Source organism: Pseudonaja textilis, chromosome 9, assembly GCF_049901715.1.
Source record: "Pseudonaja textilis isolate UNSWEBS1 chromosome 9, rPseTex1.2, whole genome shotgun sequence".
Lineage (NCBI taxonomy): Eukaryota > Metazoa > Chordata > Lepidosauria > Squamata > Elapidae > Pseudonaja > Pseudonaja textilis.
This window is the reverse complement of record NC_141998.1, coordinates 16,282,143-16,305,879: the sequence shown is the minus strand read 5'-3', so window position 1 is coordinate 16,305,879 and position 23,737 is coordinate 16,282,143. Positions and strand designations below refer to the sequence as shown.

At 43.0% G+C, this 23,737-nt stretch overlaps 1 protein-coding gene across 1 annotated transcript; it reads left to right on the top strand.

Moving 5' to 3' along the window:
- The first annotated feature begins 5,225 nt into the window (after nt 1-5,225).
- LOC148125046 (nucleoplasmin-like) lies at nt 5,226-23,459 on the top strand. The gene is made up of 6 exons (XM_087938759.1): nt 5,226-5,295; nt 5,394-5,479; nt 11,817-11,936; nt 12,745-12,838; nt 21,591-21,775; nt 23,352-23,459. Exons 1-6 carry the CDS (start codon nt 5,226-5,228, stop codon nt 23,457-23,459), a joined length of 663 nt encoding a protein of 220 aa, XP_087794885.1.
- Nucleotides 23,460-23,737: the final 278 nt, after the last annotated feature.

Genomic DNA, 23,737 nt, shown 5'->3' with positions numbered 1-23,737 from the left:
CAGTCCTATTATACAGAGAGCTTGCTCATTCTTCAGTTTCCATTCTTGTAACTTCTGGGCATCATCTTCATCCTCTGGATCCCAAGCATCTACCTCTGGTGGGTTTTGAATTATATTCCACAAACCTTCTTTGCGTAGAAGTAGGCTGCATTTCATAGACCATGAAACATAGTTTGTTCCATCCAGTTTGGATATTAGAGACAAACTTGGTAAATTGACTTGTGCCATCTTTCTCTGGATATTAAACTATAATTAAACACAGCTGTCTGTTTACAGTATTGTGTAACTACACTAGCTCTCACTTTATATAAGCCTGTTATATCCTGGTTAGTCTGACTGTGCAGCTGGGCCCATAACCAGTGTTAGGGATATACCCCTAGCAAGATCTGCAGGGCAGTCAGGCAGGCAGGCAAAATATGTGAGATAAGTGTTGTGTAGCTTACACTCAGTAAACCATACACAGTGCCAATTAAAGTAGTTTTATTCCAGCAATAGTTTAAGGCATAGTCAAAACAGTCCATATATCATTCACTTAGTTCAGTCCGTCCAGGGATTATTCATTTGCAAATTCCAATGTCGAAAATGGTCAGTACACTTACAAATAACAGTCCGGTGATATATCTCCTCGCAGTAGAGAGAGATATGTAACAAGGTCATAAAACTCTTTTCTTCCGTCTGCAACTCCAGTAATTGCCAGCAAAGCATCAGGGAATCGTCAGCGTCTCATCAGCATCTCTTGCTCCCTCTTATGGTGGTTTCACACCACACCCAAATTACATGCTTTGCATTTAAAGTAACACACACTTTAAACTAAGAATCATAGCTTATATATATATTATCTTACCCAAACTAGTTAGGTGACCAATGTTATACCTAACAGCGATGTTTCAGCAGAATCTCATCTGCCATCATCAGGCTTCTGTATAGTGTTCATCTGTGAGTCAGGCTTTTATAGTGGTTTCAGATTTAAATTTGGGGCAGCCTATTGCTGTGCCAAAATGGTTTTTTCTTCAACCTGATTGGTTGGGAGTCTTGGTCTGTATTTATTGGTCTTGGAGTTTGCTGTGTTCTGCTTGATTGGTGTTTCTAATATCTCCTGTCTGTTTTTTTGGCTTCATCTGGGTGCCTGGTTGGGGTGTATTTGAGCTGGAGGTATCAGGGGGGATCTGTCTGTGCCCAGGTGTTTGCCTGGCTTATGGTGTGGAGATTTTTTTGTTTGTGAGTGCAGGCTTCCAAATGATTGATAATCTGGTGGAATCATCTCTTCTATTCATGCTTTCTGGTCTTTTTTCAATCTCTATGGCTTCTCTGGTGATTCTGTGGCTGGGGTTTTCTATAGTGGCTAGGGTTTTGGTGCCATTGAAGTTGATGCTATGACCTGTGGCTTCCATGTGTTGGACTAGTGAGGAAGAGTGTTCCAGCTTTTTGACTGCATTTTTGTGTTCATCCAGGCGGGTATTTATAGAAGAATAAGCATCAACATTATTGTTATTTGTAAGAAGGAAAAGTGATAAATATAAACATTTTCCAATGTGAAAAGTACAAGACAACAAAATTCTAATTTTCAACTAATTCTGTTCTAGAATTAGCATTTCAATGCATCTCTTTAACTACCTAGAAAAAATGTTTGATTAATGGACTAAAATTTTAATAAAAATTGTTAATTATACACCTGATACCTGTACAATTAGCCTCCCCCCAAAGCTGTGTGCTTTCTCCACTTCTCCCTATCTTCCAATGACTGCATTTCAAATGACCTATTTGTTAAAATACTGACATTTGTAGATACAGCAGTGATTGGTCTCATTTGAGATGACAAATCCACATACAGATGGGAGGTTGTACAGCTTGCCTTGTGGTGTGACTGGAACAATCTGGAACCGAACACATTTAAAACCATAGAAATGGTGGTAGACTTTAGGAGAAACCCTCCCCTACTACCACCTCTTACAATATTAGACAACATTATCAACAGTAGAGACCTTCACATTTCTAGGTTCTATCATATCTCAAGACCTAAAATGGACATCTAACATCAAAAGTGTCATCAAAAAAGCACAACAAAGAATGTTCTTTCTGTGCCACTCAGAAAGCTCAAATTGCCCAAGGAGCTGCTGATACAGTTCTACAGAGGAATGATTGAGTCTGTCATTTGCAGTTCTGCACTTCTGGTTTGGTTCTGCGCCCAATAGGACAAACACAGACTCCAGAGAGTAATTAGGACTGCAGAAAAAACAATTACTACCAATCTGCCTGCCATCGAGGCCCTGTATACTGCACGAGTCAAAAAGAGGGCTGTGAAAATAATTACAGACCCCTCACATCCCGGACATAAACTGTTTCAATTCCTTCCCTCAAAACGATGTTATAGGGCACTCTGCACACCAGAACAACTAGACACAAGAACAGTTTTTCCTCGAATGCCATCACTCTGCTAAACAAATAATTCCTTTAACACTGTCGAACTATTTACCAAGTCTGCATTACTATTACTATTATTATTAATCCTCCCATCCTTCCTTTCACTCATCTCCTCCCACTTATAACTGTATAACTGTCACCTTGATGCTTGCATCCTAATGATTTTTATTGACTGTTTCCTAGTATGATTTGATTGCTTATTGTATTCTATACCCTATAACTATTATTAAGTGTTGTACCTTATGATTCTTTACTCTTGATGAATGTATCTTTTCTTTTATGTACAGTTGAGAGAATTTGCACCAAGACAAATTCCTGGTGTGTCCAATAACATTTGGCCAATAAAGAATTCTATTCTATTCTATTAATATTGTTGAAATGCATTAAAACTTTCTACCTTGGTTAAAGATGTATTTGTCTGAGTTTTTCTGATCTATTCTCTTAACAGCACAAAATAAACCCAGCACAGTATCTTCACATCCTATTTTACTTAGGATAAAAGAAGGAATACTACATAATAAGACAATAGAGGAAAAAAGAGAACATCAAATCACAATAGTTCTCTACTAATCAACAACAGAGGAGATATAAAAATTTATCAAGGAAAAGGAGTTTACATTTTCTAATGAGTGAAGGGAGCTTTTTAGAAGAAATTGGACAACTATTTGTCTGGAATGGTATAGGGTCTCTTGTTTGAAGAAAAGTCTGATAGGCACTGGCATGATTGCATTTTTAATCTATTCCTCCTCCAAAACAATCAATTATTTCTGCTGCATGAAGAACATCTGAAGATTTTAAAAGCTAGGGTTTGTTCTATGTTTTTAGACAATATCAAGTCATAATTGAAAGACACATCTCATATTAAATCATAGGGAATCAAAATGCAAAGTAAGGCCTCAAATTGTGCTTCTGATCGTCCCACAGTTGCTTCTCATGCAGTTGTAGGAAAAGTCAAACAGCTGTGCTGGTACATCATTTTAAAAGCACAATACTTTTAATCGTAGCTTGTTGATTAGCTGGCTGCGCTCACACTGAGCCAGAAAAATATAATTTACAAGCAGAATGGCTGGGCTCCCATAAGCTGATTCAGAGCCAAAGAAATGTTATGGTTTATAGATAAGATGGGAATCCAAATAATTGTAAAAATAAAATAAAATACTAAAATAAAATAAAAACAATAAAATATAAAATAAAAACAATAAAATAAATACAATGTGATAAAACAAAATGGTTTATTTTGTATCTTTCTCTGCAGTTCTGTACCCATCAATACAATATTATGTCATGCAATAATAAATACAGCTTTTATCTGCCTGGAATATCCTCTTAAAATAATAAGCTAGATTTGCACAACAAACCAGCATCCTAGAATGTAGATGTTCCACTTCGGCCAGCTTGAAGGCCACACTGAGCTTTCTTTGCACAGTGAAGTTACATTCTAAATGTTGGTTCTCCAAAGGCTACACATACCTTGTGAAACACATTTTTGAACCATAGGCTTAGGGTAGACTCTTTGGTTCTTTTGTTGCCAATTGTACTTAATTCAATAAATCATGGCTAAATTAGTCCCCACCTTTACAGAATGCTCTTCAGATACAGTATGTTGAGTTACAACTTCCAACACCCAACCTACCAAAGTTATTGGAACCCACAGATTAAGAGAATAGTAAAATGGGAGAATACTGGCTTGAAGAAAGTTGGTTTATAGCCTTCCTTAATTTGGGAGAAATTTTGGCAGGAGTGGGTTGGTTTTCTTTAAGACTGAAATTTTATTCTAGATGCAAGGCTTACTTGATTGGTCCAAGGAAAGGTAAAACACCTGGTTTCCTTTTATAAAGGATATCTGCTCAAAGCAGGTTTAGTGGTTCTTTCTGAAATTTTGGTAAGTTACTTGCATAAAAATCTTATATGCTGAGCTGAACTTTAAAAAAAATGGGAAAAAATTATACATTCTTTTGTTTGTGCTTGGTTTCAACAAATTTGCCATCTAGTTTGTGTGTTTTTTTCTTGTTTATTCAGCTGAAAACAGTATCTGAAAGAACAACTAATTGGACTTGGGGTTTCCATTTAAAAATTAAAGTAGAAAGGAAGAAAATTGTGAGAGAAACTTTGGGGAAGTTAACTAGGATAAAATGTTAACTTGATAGCAGATCCACTTAGTAACAGGATAATATGGATACCATTGCAGCAGGTTATGTTATGGATCTAAGACTTTCATCCAGAGTTTCATAATGTGGCTATTTGACCTTTGGTAGTAGTTATTTTCAAAATATTCACTTGAGATAATCTCTTTTAAAATGTATTAAGAAGTAAGAGCACATTCTTTTTCAAGAAATGTTTTATACCTCTTTGTAGATGAAATGGTTTTATCTTATTCCTGAACTCAATTGTAGTTGCACTCTTATGTATTTTGATTATTTGCCGGTGAGTAAGATGAGCCTAAGACCCAAAGCTGCTTTTTCAAGAGGCAACTGGACTTTTCTTTGTTTTTCTTTGAAGACATTTTGCTTCTCATCCAAGAAGTTTCTTTAGCTGCCTCTTGAAAAAGCATCTTTGGGATAACTATGACCTGGGTGCCTGAGAATCTCCATAGACAGGAACCCAAGACATTTAGCCACTGTAAATAGATATACAATGCTTTTGCTCAATTCAAACTGCAATTAAATTCCCAAAGAAGCAAGCTGGGGTGCTATTTCACACAGCTCAGATGCTTTTGCAATACATTTTGAAGGCTCCATCTGCTAACTGCCTAGAATTTACATGGTCTCTTGTCTTTGTCTTTAAAGAGGATCTTTCTCAAAGCAATGGCCTTGGAAGCCAGCTCTGCTACTAATGAGAGTTTTTGTTCGGAAAAACCTGTTTGTGTAATCTGGGGTAAGAAATGTTTTCTCTGGATTTGATCTAATCTAAGCCATTCATAAGAGAAAGTGAGTTGGCCAATCAATTTTCTAACTTCCTCTTTCACTATTCAGGATGTCAGCTCAACAGGAAGAATCCAGTCTATACATTTGATACTCCAGAAGAGTGGTCTTGTGAGCAGCAGTTAGCTCTAAGAACAGTAAGTGAATAGCTGGACTTTTTTTTTAAGGAGGTGAAATCTAAGGGGTTGGAGGTCAAAATGTTCTTCGCCAGTCCCCCTGCTTCACATCTATTTTCTTCTCACTGCCTCCCACATCAGTCATTTTCTTTTCCTCTGTTGATATTAAAGCACGGTTGAATGCAAAGCACTGAAATAATGTTGGGTCTTATATTTTAACAGCTTAGTTTCATAGCATTCCATTTTTTTAAAAGTTACCTGTTAAGTTTGAGCAATGAGAGGCTGGACCAGAGCATGAGTGCAACAATACTTTATTTTACAATAAAGGGCTGACCGTGCTTGCCAAGCCTAGAACTGGCTCGCAGCAATCAGCAAGAGGTTGGACCCTGCAGCCTGCTTTTATAGCTGGCTGCTGGGGAGAGCCAACCAATGGGAATGGGGGAAAGAACGCCCACATAAGTGAGTGGACCTGAGTGAGAACTTCTTGAGTCCTCAGGACATAACACCCCTTCCCCCCAGATGTGAACATGCATAGTCTTTGAGGTAGACGGGGGGCTTGTGTTGGCGCCCGGAACGGCGCAGCTCGGGGACATTGTCTGCCAGTTCGGTATCAGTCTGTGGCGGTTGATCTGGCATAGTGTCGATAACGCTCTCTCTGGATTGGGCATCCTCGGAAAACACCGGGTCGGTTACCGGGGTCGAGCTCCCGTGGGCTGGGTCTGGCTGGTCCATTCTTCGGGCGCTGTTGCTCGAGCTCGGGCTGACTGGAACGACTGCTGGCGCAAACTGGACGTTGGGTGCGATGATGCTGGGAGGCGGCTGAGACGGCCCCTCTACGGCTGGCGACTCAGGATTCTTGTTGGCAAGGGTGCTGAGGCGCCTTCTAAGCTGGTCTATGTGTCTCCTCCAGACGCGACCATCCTCCAGTCTGACCCTATACGATCTCGGCCCGGTGACAGCGACGACCTCGCCTGGGATCCAAAGTGGGTCCCCAGCAAAATTTCTTGCGAAGACTGGCTCCTGTAACACAAAATGTCTAACCTCTGAAGTAGAAGCGAGGGGAGAGTCAGGGCAGTATTGTGGGTGCAGTCTATCCAATACAGTCCTCAGGCGTCAGCCCATCAGAAGTTCCGCTGGGGACTTATTGGTGACTGCACAGGGGGCTGAGTGCTGGCTCATCAGGAACCGTGAGAGTTTGTGGTGCCAGTCATCTTTGCCAAACCTGGCGAGGGCCTCTTTGGTGGTCCGGACGGCCCGTTCAGCCAACCCATTACTCGCCGGGTGAAATGGGGCTGTGAAAATGTGGCGAATGCCTAGGTTGGCTGCAAAACGGCTGAATTCTACGGATGCGAACTGAGGGCCATTATCTGAGACCAAGGAGTCGGGTAGTCCATGTGTAACAAACAGGCGTGTTAACGCGTTGGTGATTGCTAGTGTGGTGGTCGTGGATAGCTGTGCCACGTCTATCCACTTGGAATAAGCGTCCACGACCACTAGGAACATCTTCCCATGCATGGGGCCGGCCAGATCGATATGTATTCTAGACCAAGGGGCGCTGGCTTTCTCCCATCTGGTAGGGGTGGCGATGGGGGGAGCAGGACGGGATTCCTGGCAAATGCTGCAGGAACTTACCCAATTGACAATGTCCTCGTCTAGACCCGGCCACCATACGTAGCTGCGTGCTAATGCCTTCATTCTCACAATGCCAGGGTGTCCCTCGTGCAACGCCTCCAGGACTCGGGTACGCAGCGAGGTCAGAATGACCACTCGAGTGCCCCACAGTAGACAACCCTGCAAACTGGACAGCTCCTGCATGCGAGTCTTAAAGGGTGCAAATTTGTTATCAACGTTGCCACCCGGCCACCCCCTCCTTACCCAGTCGAGCACCTGGGCGAGCGTTTGGTCTGCTTTGGTTTTAGTGGCGATGTCAAGGGCGTTGATGGGCAGGTCCAACTGGGTGATTTCGAAAATGGCGTTGACAGGAGCTGGGTCTTCAGCCGGCGCGGGTAGGGGGCAGCGACTGAGAGCATCGGCGTGGGAAAGAGTTTTGCCCGGGCGGTGGGTAAGTTTGTATGAGTAGGCCGCTAGGAAAAGTGTCCACCTAGTCATTCTAGGGGAGAGGACTTGGGGTGTCTGTTTGTCGCCGGCCAGTAGGCCCAGGAGGGGCTTATGGTCGGTGACCAGTTCGAAAAAGTGTCCAAAAAGGAATTCGTGAAACTTTTTCACGGCTGCAACAGCTGCTAGGGCTTCTTTGTCTATTTGACTGTAATTTCGCTCCGTGGCCGAGAGTGTCCTGGAGAAAAAGGCGATGGGGGCCTCGGAGCCATTGGGAAGTCTATGACTAAGGACCGCCCCAATTCCAAATGGTGATGCATCTGCTGCCAGTACTAGAGGAAGGTTGGGGTCGAATTGGATGAGCACCGCCTCTGACGTAAGTAGTGATTTGATGGCGTTAAACGCCTGGTCCTCTTTGTGCCCCCAGTGCCACGGTGACTTTTTGTCTAGTAATCTGTGGAGGGGTTCGGCTACTGAGGCTTTATGGGGCAAGAAGGATGCATAAAAGTTCAGCAGCCCTAGGAAGGCTTGTAGCTCCGTTTTGGAAGTCGGCGTGGGAGCTTCGTGGATTGCCCTGACTTTGGACTCCAGGGGATGAATGCCAGAGGCGTCAATTTTATAACCCAGAAAGTCCACCTGTCTAGTGGCAATGGCGCATTTTTCTTTTTTTAACTTGAGGCCATGCTTTCTGAACCTCTCTAACACTGCTCGTACTCTCTGGAAGAGTTGGGGTCTGTCCCTGGCCGAGACCAAGATGTCGTCGAAGTAGGGTACTACACCAGGGAGGCCCTGTAAAATCCGCTCCATGAGGGATTGAAAAATACCCGGGGCAACACTTACGCCAAATTGGAGACGCTTACATCGGAATGCACCCCTGTGAGTAACGATGGTCTGGAGTTCCGCTGTTTGGTTATCAACAGGGAACTGCTGATACGCTTGAGACATGTCCAATTTAGCAAAAATGCTGCCCGGCTCGAATGTGTGCAATAAGTGCTGAATGACGGGCACAGGGTAGGCGCTGACTTGTAGATATTTATTAATTGTTGTCTTGTAGTCCGAGCAAATTCTCAGGCTACCGTCTTTTTTAAGGGGTGTGACAATGGGCGTCTCCCACTTGGCGAAATCTGTTGGCTCAATGACCCCTTGTTTTAGTAGTTTATCCAATTCGGCGTCTAGTTTTGGTCTAATAGCAAATGGAACCCTGCGTGGTTTTAATCTGATTGGGACCGCCTGGGGGTCAACAGTGAATGAGATGGGGGTTCCATTATAACACCCCAGCTCTTCGCTGAACACATCTGCGTAGTCAGCGAACAAGGAGTCAGTGTCTGAGGTTGAGACAGCATGGACTCCTGTTAACCCTAGGCCGAGGTGGGGAAACCAATCGAGCCCCAATAAGGTGGGTAGATTGCCGTTAACTACCACTAGAGGTAGGTGGCCTTTAAAAGTTCTAAAACTGACAAAAAACTTGCCTCTGCCGATCACAGGAATGGCCTTCCCCTGGTAGTCCTTCAGACGGTACTGGCATCTCTGAAGCCGGGTAGTAGATAGGCTGGGGTGGAGTCTCTTGAGGGTGTTCCACGAGATTATTGAGAGCGCTGACCCTGTGTCAACCTCCATGTGGCACGGTTTACCTTCTAGGGAAACGGAGAGAGAAATTTTACTAACAGAGTGGCAAGTACGCCTGGCAAGGTGGTCTGTGCGACAGTTTAATACTTGCCTCTGTGGTCCCGAGTTCGAGGACGGGGGTCTGCGTGCAGCGCTTTGGGGGGCTTGGCAAACTCTCGCGATGTGCCCCTTCTTATGGCAGTTGTTGCAAATGGCTCCTTTAAACCTGCAGGTGGCCCTCTGATGTGATCCCCCACAGGCTAGGCACAACGTGATGTGCTTGGGTGGACCGGTGTGTTCCTGTCTGGCCCCTACCTGCGACCGTCTGTCGTTGGTGAGGCGGTGGACGTCGTCTTCATCGTTTTGGGTTTCCTCCGCTTCCACCTCTTCGGAATGAACGGGGAACGATGCTGGTTTGGCACTTGGGCCCTGAATTTCGGTGGCTGAGTTTGTTGCTAGCTCGGCTGCTAGGGCCTCCTCGACTGCTTGCGCCAGGTTGAGGTCCTTTTTTGCTAGTAGGCGCCTCTGCAGGTTGAGATCCTTGACCCCACAAACTAATTGGTCGAGGAGCATGTCCTCCAGGTATGTTCCAAACCCGCAGTGCAGGGCTGCTGTTCGGAGGGCGGCCATATACTGGTTGATTGTCTCCTTACTGGACTGCTTCCTCATACGGAACGTGAACCTCCTGGCGATTTGTGAAGGTCTGGGAGCGTAGTGGTTAGTGAGGATCTCCAGCAACTCGGACCACGGGACGTTTTTCAATTCTCTAGGCGCTACGAGGGCCGCGGCGGTATCATAAACGGTGGCTCCGCAGTAGATGAGGAAATAGGATTTTTTCCGGTGTTCTCCCGCGTCTGCCAGGCCGACCGCATCTATGTAATGATTGAAGCGGTTCTTATACGACTCCCACTTCTCTTCGTCTGGTTTAAATGCCGGGAATGCTGGGTTGGAACTCATGGTGCTAGACAGCTGGGCTACCTGTAGAAAAAATCTCTCTGGGACTACGAGCGCTCGTGGGTATTAGTGATATCAGCTCTGGAGGGTTTTCTGCTAACCTCTCCTTCTCTCTCTCTGGGTTATCACGTTTACTGCTAACCGTTGGAGGTGTCTTGATTCGCGCCAAAAAAGTAGGCGTAGTGACTTCCTACAGCGCTGTGCTGTGTTGCTTACTGGTCTGAAATTCAAATGACACCCGTTTGAATTTCGCGCCAATGCAGAGCGGCTGCGGCTCGCAGTGCTTCACTTTCCCCGTAGCGGGGCTAACAAGCGGCTACAGACGCTTCTAACTTTTTGAATCAGACCGCTTTCTCTGGCTGCGGATTAGTGCTTGCTCTCCTTGATCGCTCGTTTTGAGGGCTGACCGCTCTTTCTGGGCGCGGGTCAGTGTTTTCTTATCGCCAGCCGATCACTCTCTCTGGGTTGCTGATCGGAGGCTACGGATCAGCGTTTCCTTATCGCCAGCCGATCACTCTCTCTGGGTTGCTGATCGGAGGCTAGTGACTCAGCGGTTGCACGGTGCTTCTGGTAGCCATCCCATCCTCGTCGCCAGTGTTAAGTTTGAGCAATGAGAGGCTGGACCAGAGCATGAGTGCAACAATACTTTATTTTACAATAAAGGGCTGACCGTGCTTGCCAAGCCTAGAACTGGCTCGCAGCAATCAGCAAGAGGTTGGACCCCGCAGCCTGCTTTTATAGCTGGCTGCTGGGGAGAGCCAACCAATGGGAATGGGGGAAAGAACGCCCACATAAGTGAGTGGACCTGAGTGAGAACTTCTTGAGTCCTCAGGACATAACATTACCAATTTGGGACATTTTGAATACTGAATTATAAGACTCTGGGTGAGAGGTTTCTATGTTTGTGAATATCCAGAGAAACACAACAGATATGAAACAGTCAGGTTTCTAACTCTTGCATAAGGCTTCATGTGCAATTTTCTTTAGATCCAGGATCTTTATGGAATATATGTGGGATTCATGTAGACACACATTGAGAAAAATGGATAGTGTCATAGAAGTACTATAAGCAGTAAATAAACATTTTTTTTTTCATAATCATAACCATAAACAGTTTCCCCCATTCAAATGGTTAGGAATATTTCTGCTTTGTTTACAACATTCAGAAGTGTGGAACTATATTAAAAGTCTTGCTAAGAGGTTATGCAGTAGTAATACAGTGGAATGATTTGCTAATAAATCTTTTTCTGCTGGTTAATTACTACAATGAAGTTATTTATAAAGCCCTGGTGGCACAGAGGTTAGAATGCAGTATTGCAGGCTACTGCCCATGGCCAGGTGTTCGATCCTAACCAGCTTAGGGGTAACTCGGCCTTACATCCTTCCGAGGTGGGTAAAATGAGGACCCAGATTTTGGGGGGCAATAGGCTGACTATGTAAACCTCTTAGGTCTGTAAAGCACTTATAAAACAGTATATAAGTCTAAATACTGTTGCTATTTGAATTTATATAAACCTTAAACATTGGGTTATTCAATAGAATGAAACAAGTTTATGCAACATATTAAGTCAAAACTTCACCCTCAGGAGATGTACATCTAGGGTTTATGAGGGCTAAAATGAATGTATTTCTTGGTCAGAGGATGTCAGGTGGTGATAAACCGTCTCCAGAACTCTATATTCAGAAATAATGAGGGTCTTTAAGATATTGTTAGCCTTGGTGACCCTGCCTTTCTTCTAAGTAGATCTGCCTTGGGGAAAATGGCAAGGATGAATTCCATGTTGTAGAGATCGTGCCGCCAAAGAGTAGCAATATTTCTACTCCAGTGCGTATTGCAACCTTGAAACTTTCTGTACTTCCAATGGTGAGTGATCTCATAATAGTTATTTTTTAGAACTTCTCATTTGGTAGATCATTCCAAACACCTTCTAAAACTAGCTTCTCCTGTAAAGTTTTCTAGCGACCATACTTTAAAACATTTATCTCGTGTAGTTCAGCTATAGTGCCCCTTGACCTCATCCAATATATGCAACAGTAGACTTTGCTAGCCATTGTTTAGTCAGATACAGAGTAACAGAGTTGGAAGGGAACTTTTAGGCCATCTAGTTCACCCCTCCCCCCCAAGCAGACCCTACACCATTTTTGACAGATGGCAGTCCAGTCTCTTTTTGAAAGCTTCCAGTGATGAAGCTCCCACAACTTCAGTTTCCATCCATTATTCCTTGTCTGGCCTTCGGGTGTTTGGAAAACAGCTTGACCCCTTCCTCCTCTCTGTGGCAGCCCCTCAAATATTGGAAGACTGCTATCCTGTCTCCCCTAGTCCTTCTCTTTGCTAGACTAGCCAAGCCCAGTTCCAGCAACTGTTCATTGTATCTTTTAGTCTCCAGTCCCCTAATCATCCTGGTTGCTCTTCTCTGCATTTTTTTCTAGAGTCTCAACATCTTTTTTATAGTGGGGTGACCAAAACTGGATGCAGGATTCTAGGTGTGGTCTTACTAAGGCTTTATAGAGTGGTATTAGTACCTCACTTGATTTTGATTATATCTCCGTGTTAATGCAACTGAGGATTGCATTGGCCTTTTGGCTGTCAAGTTTGTATTAAAGGTTTTTGTATTTTTGCTTAATTGAAATGTTGAATTGCTTCTCAGACTATGAATTTTTATGTTCTCTAGGCTACTCTAGCAGGGCTTGATTTGACTCCTCCCATAACATTTAGGCTAAAATCAGGATCTGGACCTGTGTATCTTGCTGGACAACATGTAACAGGTAAAATGATGAGTCTGCCTATCAAGATGAGGCGGATCAGCTTCTTTCATGGTGTGGAGACAATAACTTGGTCCTTAACACCAATAAGACCAGGGAGTTTATAGTGGACTATAGAAGGAATAGATCAGACCTCCAGCCCTTGCTTATCAACAGAGACCAAGTGGAGCAAATGGCCAGTTTTCAGTTTCTGTGTGTTACCCTAAAAGAGGACCTGACCTGGGGTGCCCACATTGCAGCCCTGGTCAAAAGGGCCCAGCAGAGATTATGCTACCTGGACTTCTCAGAAAACAACAACTGAAAAACTGCTGGTGTCCTTCTACTGCTGCACCATAGTGGGTATTTTAACTTACTGCCATACTACCTGTGTATGTTTTGCTAATGGCACAGGAGCAGATAGAACAGCACTCCAGAGGGTGAACACCATTGCCCGGAGGATCATTGGTTGCCCTCTCCCCTCTTTGGAAGAGCTTTATAGCTCCCACTGCCTTAAGAAAGTTGAAACCATTCTTAAGGATCCATCTCAGCCTGGGCACTTTTTTTTTGAACTATTACCATCTGGCAGATGGTACAGGATAATAAAAACAAGGACAAATTGGCTGAAAAACAGCCTCTACCCTAGAGCAGTAGCTATATTGAATTCTACTATATAGTGCAATGTTAATGCAATATCAGTTTTGCATCAGGAGGTTTCAATTCAATTGTGTAGAATGCAAAGGATGTGTGTTTGTGTTTTATTTTTATAGTTACAACGTACACTGAAGATGGCATTCAATTTTGTTGTACAATGTGCAATGACAATAAAGTAAACTAAACTAAACTAAAAAATAATAATCCAAAGTTCTTGAGACAATCTGTAGTTGATCTTGGGTTCTATTAAGTGGGTCTTCAGATTATATATATAATTTCTGAAAACGTATTTTCTGTTGGTTAATGACTACAATAAAGTGACTTTAATTTTGAAAACATATTTGTCTAATATGCTATCCATAGCTGCCTTATTGTGATTGCCTGAAGATAGGTTTAAGATTAGGTTCATACATTGCACAGATATATGTTTGGATTGATTTGGGATTAATGCACTGTGAGAACCCAGCAACTATAAATTAGAAACTATCAGTGAACTGTGAGCTATATGCTAATATGTTTTATGAATCAAAAGTGATCATAGTTTTAATAACAAACCATGGCTGGTTGTAATCTGCAAACTTGTGTGTTTATGCATGAAAGCCAATGTAGTATAGTAGTTAAGGTGCTAGATGAGTAGCACACTTGAGTCCTTCTTTACATACAGAATCTGGAAGGGTGGCTGGGAAAATATATAGCCACCAACCCACATTGTATCAGCAAGGAATATTGCCATCAATAATAATCTAGATACTTTCATTCAGTAATGGATTGGTTTGGGCTGAAGATATACATATGTAATCCAGGCCTAGGAAAGATTTAATTGCAAATATTAAATACATGAACTTATATTTGCTTCAGCCCTTCCTCCCACTACCTTTTCTAGGAAAAATCTGCAAGAAAAATATCAAACCAGATTTAGTTGAATCTTGAGCCTTATATTGAAACATCAACTATATTTAATAGATTGTTTTTCAGCAGTTTTCCATAAATGCTGTAAAGCTATAAATAGAAACGATTTGGCTGGATAAGGTGTATCTCCTCCAAAAACAGGATCAAGCTGATTTAAATAATCATATTGCTCTGCAAAAAGGGAATTATTTTGGATTGTGATCTGGCAATAATTGAGGGGTTCATATGTGTGGTAGAAAAAAAATCTGAAGGTCTGGACATCAACTTCCCAGCTTTATATGGTTTATTGGGAACGACAAATTCTCAGAACTGATTTTTGCATGTAGAATTGAAGATGTGATAACAAAAAATAATGCAGACTGAGTATAGGTATAGGTAAAGGTTCCCCTCGCACATACGTGCTAGTCATTTCCGGCTCTAGGGGCCAGTGTTCATCTTTGTTACAAAGCTGAAGAGCCAGCACTGTCCGAAGACGTCTCTGTGGTCATGTGGCTGGCATGACTAAATGCCACGGGCACATGGAACACTCTGACCTTCCCACCAAAATGGTCCCTATTTTTCTACTTGCATTTTTACATGCTTTCAAAGTGCTAGGTTGGCAGAAGCTGGGACAAGTAATGGGAGCTTACTCCATTATGCAGTGCTAGGGATTCGAACTGCCAAACTGCTGAACTTTCTGATCGACAAGCTCAGCGTCTTAGCCACTGAGCCACCGTGTCCCTCTAGTAAAGCTAGAGTATGACTTACAGCTAATCCCAAAGGTGTTTTTTTTCTTCTCAAGAGGCAACTGGACTTTCTGGTTTTACTTTGAAGATGTTTCACTTCTCATCCAAGAAGCTTCTTCAGCTCTGACTGGATGGTGGGGAATGGAAGGATTTATACTCCTTGCAGACAGCTGGTCAGTAGAATTCTTTTAGCAAGTCATTAAAGTCACCTGGAGATTTATTTGTGTCCTCGGTATCACCTGAGTGAGGCAAATTAATGTGGAGCTTTCTTGGAACTGTTGAAAGGACTGTGTTGTAGATTGGAGGTATATGATGTCTATCCCACCCACTCTGTTGAGAGAGAGCTGTTCAGTTTTGACATAGATGGCTGTCGCAGCGAGCGACCGGTCCATTGTTCCGTCGGCGTTCTTTCACTGCCTATGGAATTCCCCGCAGGGAAGAAGTTTAGAGGGACCCTCGCAAGGGTGAATACCAATAACAAACACCAGACATCCAATTGTTTTCATAGGAGGGAGCACATCACACCCGAGGCAGATGGATTGGTCCAGGCGGCTGCCCCGAGTGCTTTGCACAAACCTCATTTATTATCCTCTTTCAAGAGGGTGGGGGAGCACACAGGAGATAACAAAGTTTTACCTTATATGGAAGAGATCATAAACAAAGAACAAAGAACAAAGTATGTGATAGTTTGCAAGCTTGCAAGTATGCTTATCATACTGGGCTAGCGTGTCCTGGGATAGAAAGTAACAACAGTCAGTGTTTCATGATCGTATTGAAACATTTTGCAGTTGGCTAAAACAAGGTCATCAGATACGTGCAAACATCCCTGCATCCGTGTTTGACAATGTCTGCTTAATGGTGGAATAGCTACAATATTCCTCCTTTTTTATTATTTTTGTGATGCTGTCTCCAGGTAAAGTCCTTTTTCCTCTGAAATGGATTCACAGGGTGGCAGCAAACCCTTCGGTTTGTTGAGACCCTGTTGTAACAGTTCGTACGAGGAGGAACACTCACCTTCTGATTCTTCATCACTCATAGCCAATAGGGCTCCTTTGGGAGCATAGGAGGCATTTGTATCTATTTCATTCTCTGACTCTTTGTCAGAAGACCATTCCAGCAGAGGCTGTTTAACGGAATCTTTGGATACAATAACAGATGTGAGAAAACTGACCGTTTTTTGAGTATTATTGATTTCACTATCAAGTACTTGTAAGCGACCCTTTAAGAATTTTAGCAATCATCCCATAACACATGGACCTATTAAACAGGCAAGTGGGTACTCCTTTTATAGGCTACATGCATACGTCATAGCAGGACAAAGAAGCTTTCTACATAATTATGCTAATGCAAAAACTATGCCATAGCTGATATCTTATGCTCCTACTTCTCAGCTCCTCCCAGTTACTCTTATCTCCATAACTTTCGTTTCTCCCATACTACTCTCATTTCTCCACTTCTCCAGCTAGTACTTTTTCACACAGCACCTTATCACATGGCTACATCCATTGTCCATCCATCACTTATCGTACCAGTCAGTAACAGTACATTGCAACATTTCCTCTGTTTTTATTTTATTGGGAAAGTGAGATTAACACTACCTAATGATAATTCTTGCTCGCCCCCTCCTCCTCCGAGTCTGGGGCTTGCAAGTGCATTAGGATGCATGTCTTACCAACACTTTTGATGATTTCATCATTGTCTGAGTCCGAGGAGAATGATAACAAAGGTTGCTTTTATTTACCTGTTTCTGAGTTCGTGACAGGTTGGAATCCAACTGGCTTAATCTGCGTTTTAAGAAGGCCAAAACTTTGCCCAAAATACAAGGGCCAATAGTACAGAGCACAAGTAGGAGAATAAGAGGACCAGCAATGGCAGATACTAAGGTGGTTAACCATGGGGAGAAGTTGAACAAACCCTGATACCATGTGTGTTGAGCCTCTCGTTCTCTTTGCCTTTCCTTTAGTCTCTTATTCAATTCTTTCATAGAATCTAAAACCACTCCTGAACTATCTGCATAAAAACAACATTCTTCTTTCAGTGCTGCACATAACCCATCCTGCTTGAGGAACAACAAATCTAAACCTCTTCTATTCTGTAAGACAACTTCAGATAGGGAAGTGAGGGAGTTCTGCAAAGCAACTATAGATTGTTCAATGCGGCGTAAGTCTACATCTATGGTGGCGCTTAAATGGCGAAGATGCTGATCAGAAGTAACAAGGCCAGCTATACCTGTGGCCGTCCCAGAAGCCCCCAATCCCAGCAGTACAGCTAGCATCAAAGCAGTTACTACTTCTCTTTTAGCCTTAAGGTTATATTGTCTAGGTTCTAGTAAAGAAACAAAATCTTCTGAGTTATATACATCAATTTTGGGAAACAATTGTACCTGAATACAGAAGGATTTTTTGTTAATAATACATAATCATTTCAGCAAAGTCAAAATGTAATTTGGGGAAATAGGAAGAAATCATGGTGTAATTAGTTGTAGAGTTGAGTATTTGCCCATAAGCGTCCTTGATGACCCATGTGATGTTGTGTGGTTTGTGGGCCTTAAGGCTGGTGGATGTCCCATCAGTCCAGCGAAATGAACAGCCAAGCAGGAAGAAGAAAAGTGCTGTCATCTTTTTCGGATGATGGCTCCGCTGGTTGTGGGCTGTGATATGGGCGGACACACCTTGCAGGAACCCAAAGAGTTCTGTCAGGAAGCTGGACCGCTGCGTAGCCTCGACCCCAGGTGATCAATTCGGCAGGTCCTTTCCACGCAGGATCAGGTAACTGTCTATAATAGACAAGTGGTCTCGAAATGGAAACAGATGGTTTAGTAAAGTGTCGAGATGCAGCAGACAGGGGAGGGGTGCCAGTGAGATTGAGGAAGTTAAGCGTATACAGACAAACATTTAACACATTTTGTAATACTGGGAGGCTAGGGGGGCCCTTAAGGCCTTTTGACCCCATGTATCATTGTAATGCCAATTTTAAGGTTTGGTGAGCCCTTTCAACAATAGCTTGCCCCTGGCTATTGTAGGCGATCCCAAACTTGTGGATAATGGACCAGTGATAGCAGAACTCAGAGAATTGAGAACTGATATAGGCTGGTGCATTATCTGTTTTTAGATTTTTTGGCGGTCCCAGTACTACGAAGGTCCGAATACAATGATTGATAACGTGCTTTGACATTTCTCCCCTTTGAGGGGTGGCTATGATGAACCCTGAATAGGTATCAATAGACACGTGAAGGTATTTCCAAGGGGCAAAAGGTGAGAATTGAGTGACATCCATTTGCCATGTCTCACAAGCCTCTATGCCCCTGGGATTAATCCCTTGAGGAAAAGTTTTTGCTTGCAAACTGCAAGTGGGGCATTGTTGATTGTAGTTGCTTCTTCCAGAGAAATGCCAAATTGTTTAACCAGAGCCTTTTTGTTTTGATGAAAATAACTATGACTTTCCCCTGCTAATAGAGGGGAAGGTTGAGGCATTTTAATTGTCAGTTGCTTGTGCCATGAGTTTTAGAGCCATCAGTGAAAACTGTGGTGGCTAGGAGTGTGAGGGAGGTGAAGCCTTTCGATGATGTATAGCTTTTTTGTCTTGGGATCAATTTGGAAAAGAATGGCTGTGAAAAGGGCTGGTGTGGGCAAGACAGCCAAGGAGAGCAGACAGTTAAGGATGATGCGATCAAGCCCGTGAGGGCATGGAATAGAGGGGAAAGGGTTGCAATAACAAGAGTGGCTACTATAGTGTTAACAGGCCATGGAAAAGATCTTTCACCTCCAAGAGAGAGGCAATTAAGAGCGGATGAGTCACAAAGAAAGGGGGCAGCGACCACCCCTTCCATGATCAAAGAGGAGTTTGGAATGAGTAAGATGAGCGTGTGAGGTGAGAGCGGGCGGGGGAGCGTAAGAGCAGTTGAAAGCAGAACAGAGAATGTTGTTTGCGTGGAGGGGGGCAAGGGTGTTAAAAGAGTTGCAGTTAAGGGAAGCGTTACAACAGCACCAGGGTCATCATACACAAGGTCTTCAGATAACACTACCGGGAAAGTAGTAGTGGGGAGGTCAGCCTTGGTAGCGGGGCTAGCTGAAAGCCCCATAGTTAGTTTCCCGAAGGCTGAGCAGAGGGGGGGTTACTACGACACTGCGAAGCCCAGTGAAAGCCTTTACGACAGCGAGGACAGATAGTTTTTGGTTTTTTAGAATCAGGAGGCGGAGGGCCCCTAGCTTGGCCGCGGGGTGCCCCTCCTCCTCCCGGCATCTGACACTGATTTTTAAAATGTCCAGGCTTGCCACAGTTGAAACAGTTACCATTACGAGTTAAAGTGAAAGCGTCGGGAGAGGAAGCGGGGGTAGGTAAAGAAGAAGAAATAGCCGCTGCAAGCGCATCCATTTTATGGGAGGTTGTGCCAACAATTCTACAAAGCTGGAGAAACTCAGCCAAAGTAAGCCCTGGCTTGTTAGCAACAGGTTGCAAAATTTTTTTGACAGTCATGGTTAGCATTAGAAAAAGCCAATTTAAAAAGGCTTGGGTGGATCGTGAATCTGTATCATCCACCCATTTCAAAGCATTCATTGCACACATATGAATGATGGCAAAAGCACGGCGGGGACAATTCTGTTGTTGAGCTAAAGTGGCAAATTGCCCTGTCCCTTTAAGATGGCCTTCCGTAACTGCTGCCGGCAAACCTCGCCGTATTTCTGCATCAACACATTTTTCATACTCAGACTGCCACAGAACATATTGTGCTGGGGTCATGAGCATAGAAAACAACATTTTCCAATCATAGAGCAACATGACAGTATTACCAGAAACCAAAGAATCAAGTATGCCTCTAGTGTAAGGTGAGTGCAGACCATAATTAGTTGCAGCATCTTTTATGTTTTTCAAGACCTTAAATTCAATGTTAGTATGTACAGGGTTGCCGCCACCTCCCGGGGGAAGGGCAAGAGGGAAGGCAGAAAGAGTTTCAGAATCATCCAACGGTAGAGGGGAGGAAAGGAGATTGCTAATAAGGCCTCCTCGAGGAGTTAGTGGAGAGGAAGAAGGAGTGGGGGCAGAAGGGGGAGGATTAGAAGATTCCGTAGGATTGATGTAAGGTGGTGGAAGAGAGGGAGTTTCCACCTGTGTCACAAGAGGATCTCCAGATTTAGCAGGATTAGTAGAGGAAGAAGAAGAGGGAGGGGGAATTTCAGAGGTAGGAGGTGCAGCATTCTCTTTTGGAGGATAGAGTGTGTTTAATGCTGCCATGACAGCCCACCAAGATGTTAATATTTCAGGCGGGGCTCGGGGGATATCATGTAGATACTTCCCCAATTTCTGCCATGAAGAGTGTCGAAGTGTTCCCTTCTCAGGATAAGATGGACAATGTTCCTCTATATATGCCAATGATTTTTTTGAAAGAGGATATACAGTGGTGCCATTAATTTTTTGAAATGAATTAGCCTTCTTCACTATAGTATAAAGTTCGTCCCTATGACTTGACGAAACTTTGGAAAGTGAGGAGCCCATTACTTACGATTGCGTGATGCCTTTGCCAGGTGCGTAAGAACGGGAGTGAAGGAGATGCACCTCTAGACATAGATCACACCTTTGAGACAGCAAAAGGCAGACGGATCCCGGACGAGCCCCCAGTTGTCGCAGCGAGCGACCGGTCTGTTGTTCCATCGGCGTTCTTTCACTGCCTATGGAATTCCCTGCAGGGAAGAAGTTTAGAGGGACCCTCGCAAGGGTGAATACCAATAACAAACACCAGACATCCAATTGTTTTCATAGGAGGGAGCACATCACACCCGAGGCAGATGGATTGGTCCAGGCGGCTTCCCCGAGTGCTTTGCACAAACCTCATTTATTATCCTCTTTCAAGAGGGTGGGGGAGCACACAGGAGATAACAAAGTTTTACCTTATATGGAAGAGATCATAAAAAAAGAACAAAGAACAAAGTATGTGATAGTTTGCAAGCTTGCAAGTATGCTTATCATACTGGGCTAGCGTGTCCTGGGATAGAAAGTAACAACAGTCAGTGTTTCATGATCGTATTGAAACATTTTGCAGTTGGCTAAAACAAGGTCATCAGATACGTGCAAACATCCCTGCATCCGTGTTTGACAATGTCTGCTTAATGGTGGAATAGCTACAGATGGCCTCTTTAACCTCTCTTTCAAACCAGTGATCCGTCTCTGTCCAAAATATGGGCTTTGTTGTCTTCAAAAGAGTGGTCTATGTCTTTTAAGTGCAGATGGACTGGTGAATCTAGTCTTGATGTGTTTGGGCCATGCATTTATGAAACTTGATGCGTTTCTCCTGTGTTGGGCCATGCATTTATGAAGTGGTTGTTTGGAAACAAACGTTCGAAAAAGCACCTTTGGGACAACCACGACCTGGATGACTGAGATGTCCATCGACATTTAGAGTATAGCTAATGTTCCATTTTATATGTCTTTTAAAGAAAATTGCCTGTGGCTGCAGTCAAGGCAGTTTTCATAAAACTAGCAACATCTCCTTACAGTTGGCTTGCAGTGGAATGGAGATGGTGATCAAGAGAGAGAATCTTCTTCTTCATCACAGCCTAGCTATGATTCAGAAAGCTCTTCCACGGAAGACTCACCTGTAAAACCTGTGAAACATTCATCCAGCAAGCATGTGCCTTCAACCAAGAAGGGACAAGAGCCCCCTGTTCCGGAACCAACGCTGGTAAAGCTAGAAAGAAGCAATTAGATTTTAATGCACAAATAAGCAGCTAATAAGTTGATTCTCCTGTTTTCTATATATAAGAGGCCTTCATTCTGCAGTGGCTAAACAATGGCTAAAATGATGGTGATGATCTCTCTCTCTCTCTCTCTCTCTCTGTCTCTCTCTCTCTCTCTCTGTCTCTGTCTGTCTCTGTGTCTCTCTCTGTGTGTCTCTGTCTCTCTCTCTCTCTCTCTGTCTCTCTGTCTCTGTCTCTCTGTCTCTGTTTCTGTCCCTCTGTCTCTCTGTCTCTCTCTCTCCCTCTCCCTTTCCCTCTCTCTGTCCACATACATACAATGGCTAAAATGATGATTTATATTAAAAAAAATCATTTTAGCCATTATTTAGCCATTGACTACATGGGTAGTCCTTGACTTACAACAGCTGAACTTACAGTGGCACTGAAAAAGTGACTTATAATCATTTTTCACACTTATGACTGTTGCAGCATCCCCATAGTCATGTAATCACAATTTGGATGCTTGGCAGTTGTCTAATATTTATGTTTGCAGTGCTCCAGGATCTTGTCATTCTCTTTTGTGACCTTCTGACAAGTAAAGTCAATTGAGAAGCCACTTAACTGTGTAACTGACTTAACAACTGCCGTGATTCAGTTAACAACTGAGGCAACAAGGTTGTAAAATGGGGAAAAATTCAGTTAACAACTTTCTCATTTTGCAACAGAAATTTTGACTCAGTGGTGGCTGTAAGTTGAGGACTACCTGTGTATGGTTAGAGGTCCCGAGATTAAGGAAGATCATACCACCCATAAGGGTGAGAAGAGAATTATATATATATAATTTATATGAAACAACTCTGTGATCCACTAAATTATCCTTGGAGAGAATGCAGTCTGATGTGACCAGAATGAACATTAAATTTTAGGCTGATCCATTTTTATTTACCTCAATGCTGGATGATCGTGTGATCATCTAAGAAATATATATCTCATAAATAGAAAAATTATTATACTGGCAAATGAACTTCACGTCAATATTTACTTACCTGACAGGGTAAACAGAAGGACCATAGGCAAACAAAAAATCAGTGGGAGCAAGAGGGACTTGTGACTTTCCTTAGGCTTCCTCAGTGACTTTGCTAGCGGGAACGTGTCAAGAAGCATTAGAAATCATGATCATATGACTGCAAGGTTGCTGCAATGAGCACAACTTTGTGAGTAAAACTGGCCTGAACATTGTGGAAATTTTAATTCTGCAGGAGTAATGTCTCCCAGATTTTTTAATTTTTTTAATTTCTTTAAATTAACAGATTTTGATTAGAAACATTGTTGAGGTATAATGCACTCAAGTACCCAAAATGCAATTATGTGACACTGTGTGTGTGTGTGTGTGTGTGTGTGTGTGTTGGCAGCTATTGTAACTTTGAAATTGGATTGTAAGTAGCTTTAGTGGAGTCTGTTGTAACTTAAAATGGTTGCTTGAGTGAGTGATCGGTTGTACATTAAGGACTCCTGTTTTAAATGTCCATGGGTGACATTACTATACACGTATAACTGAATGCCTTGGTTTTTTTCCTACAGACAAAAAAAGGAAACCGAGGAAGGAAGCCTACTGCTAAGGCGGAACTGCGGCTTCAAATTCCTACAGACGATGAAATAGATGTGGCTTTCTTGAATAAACACATTTGATGGAGATGGAGACCCTTTTCAAATCCAAAGAGAAGGGGTTTCTTCCCATATTTTTTTTCACAAGTCATTCACTTGTTAGATATGGGCACTTCATCCCTAAAGCAAAAACAGATAGGATGAAACCTTGTTTTCAAACCTTTGCGTTTCTGGAAATTAGAAGTTTTTTCCTCCTAACACAAAACGAATGGCTATAAAAACAGTAGGTGCTGTGTGTGCATGATTTAGGAATGATCAAGCTCCATTTTCAGTTTCAGGAACTGTACGAGAAGCCATTAGAA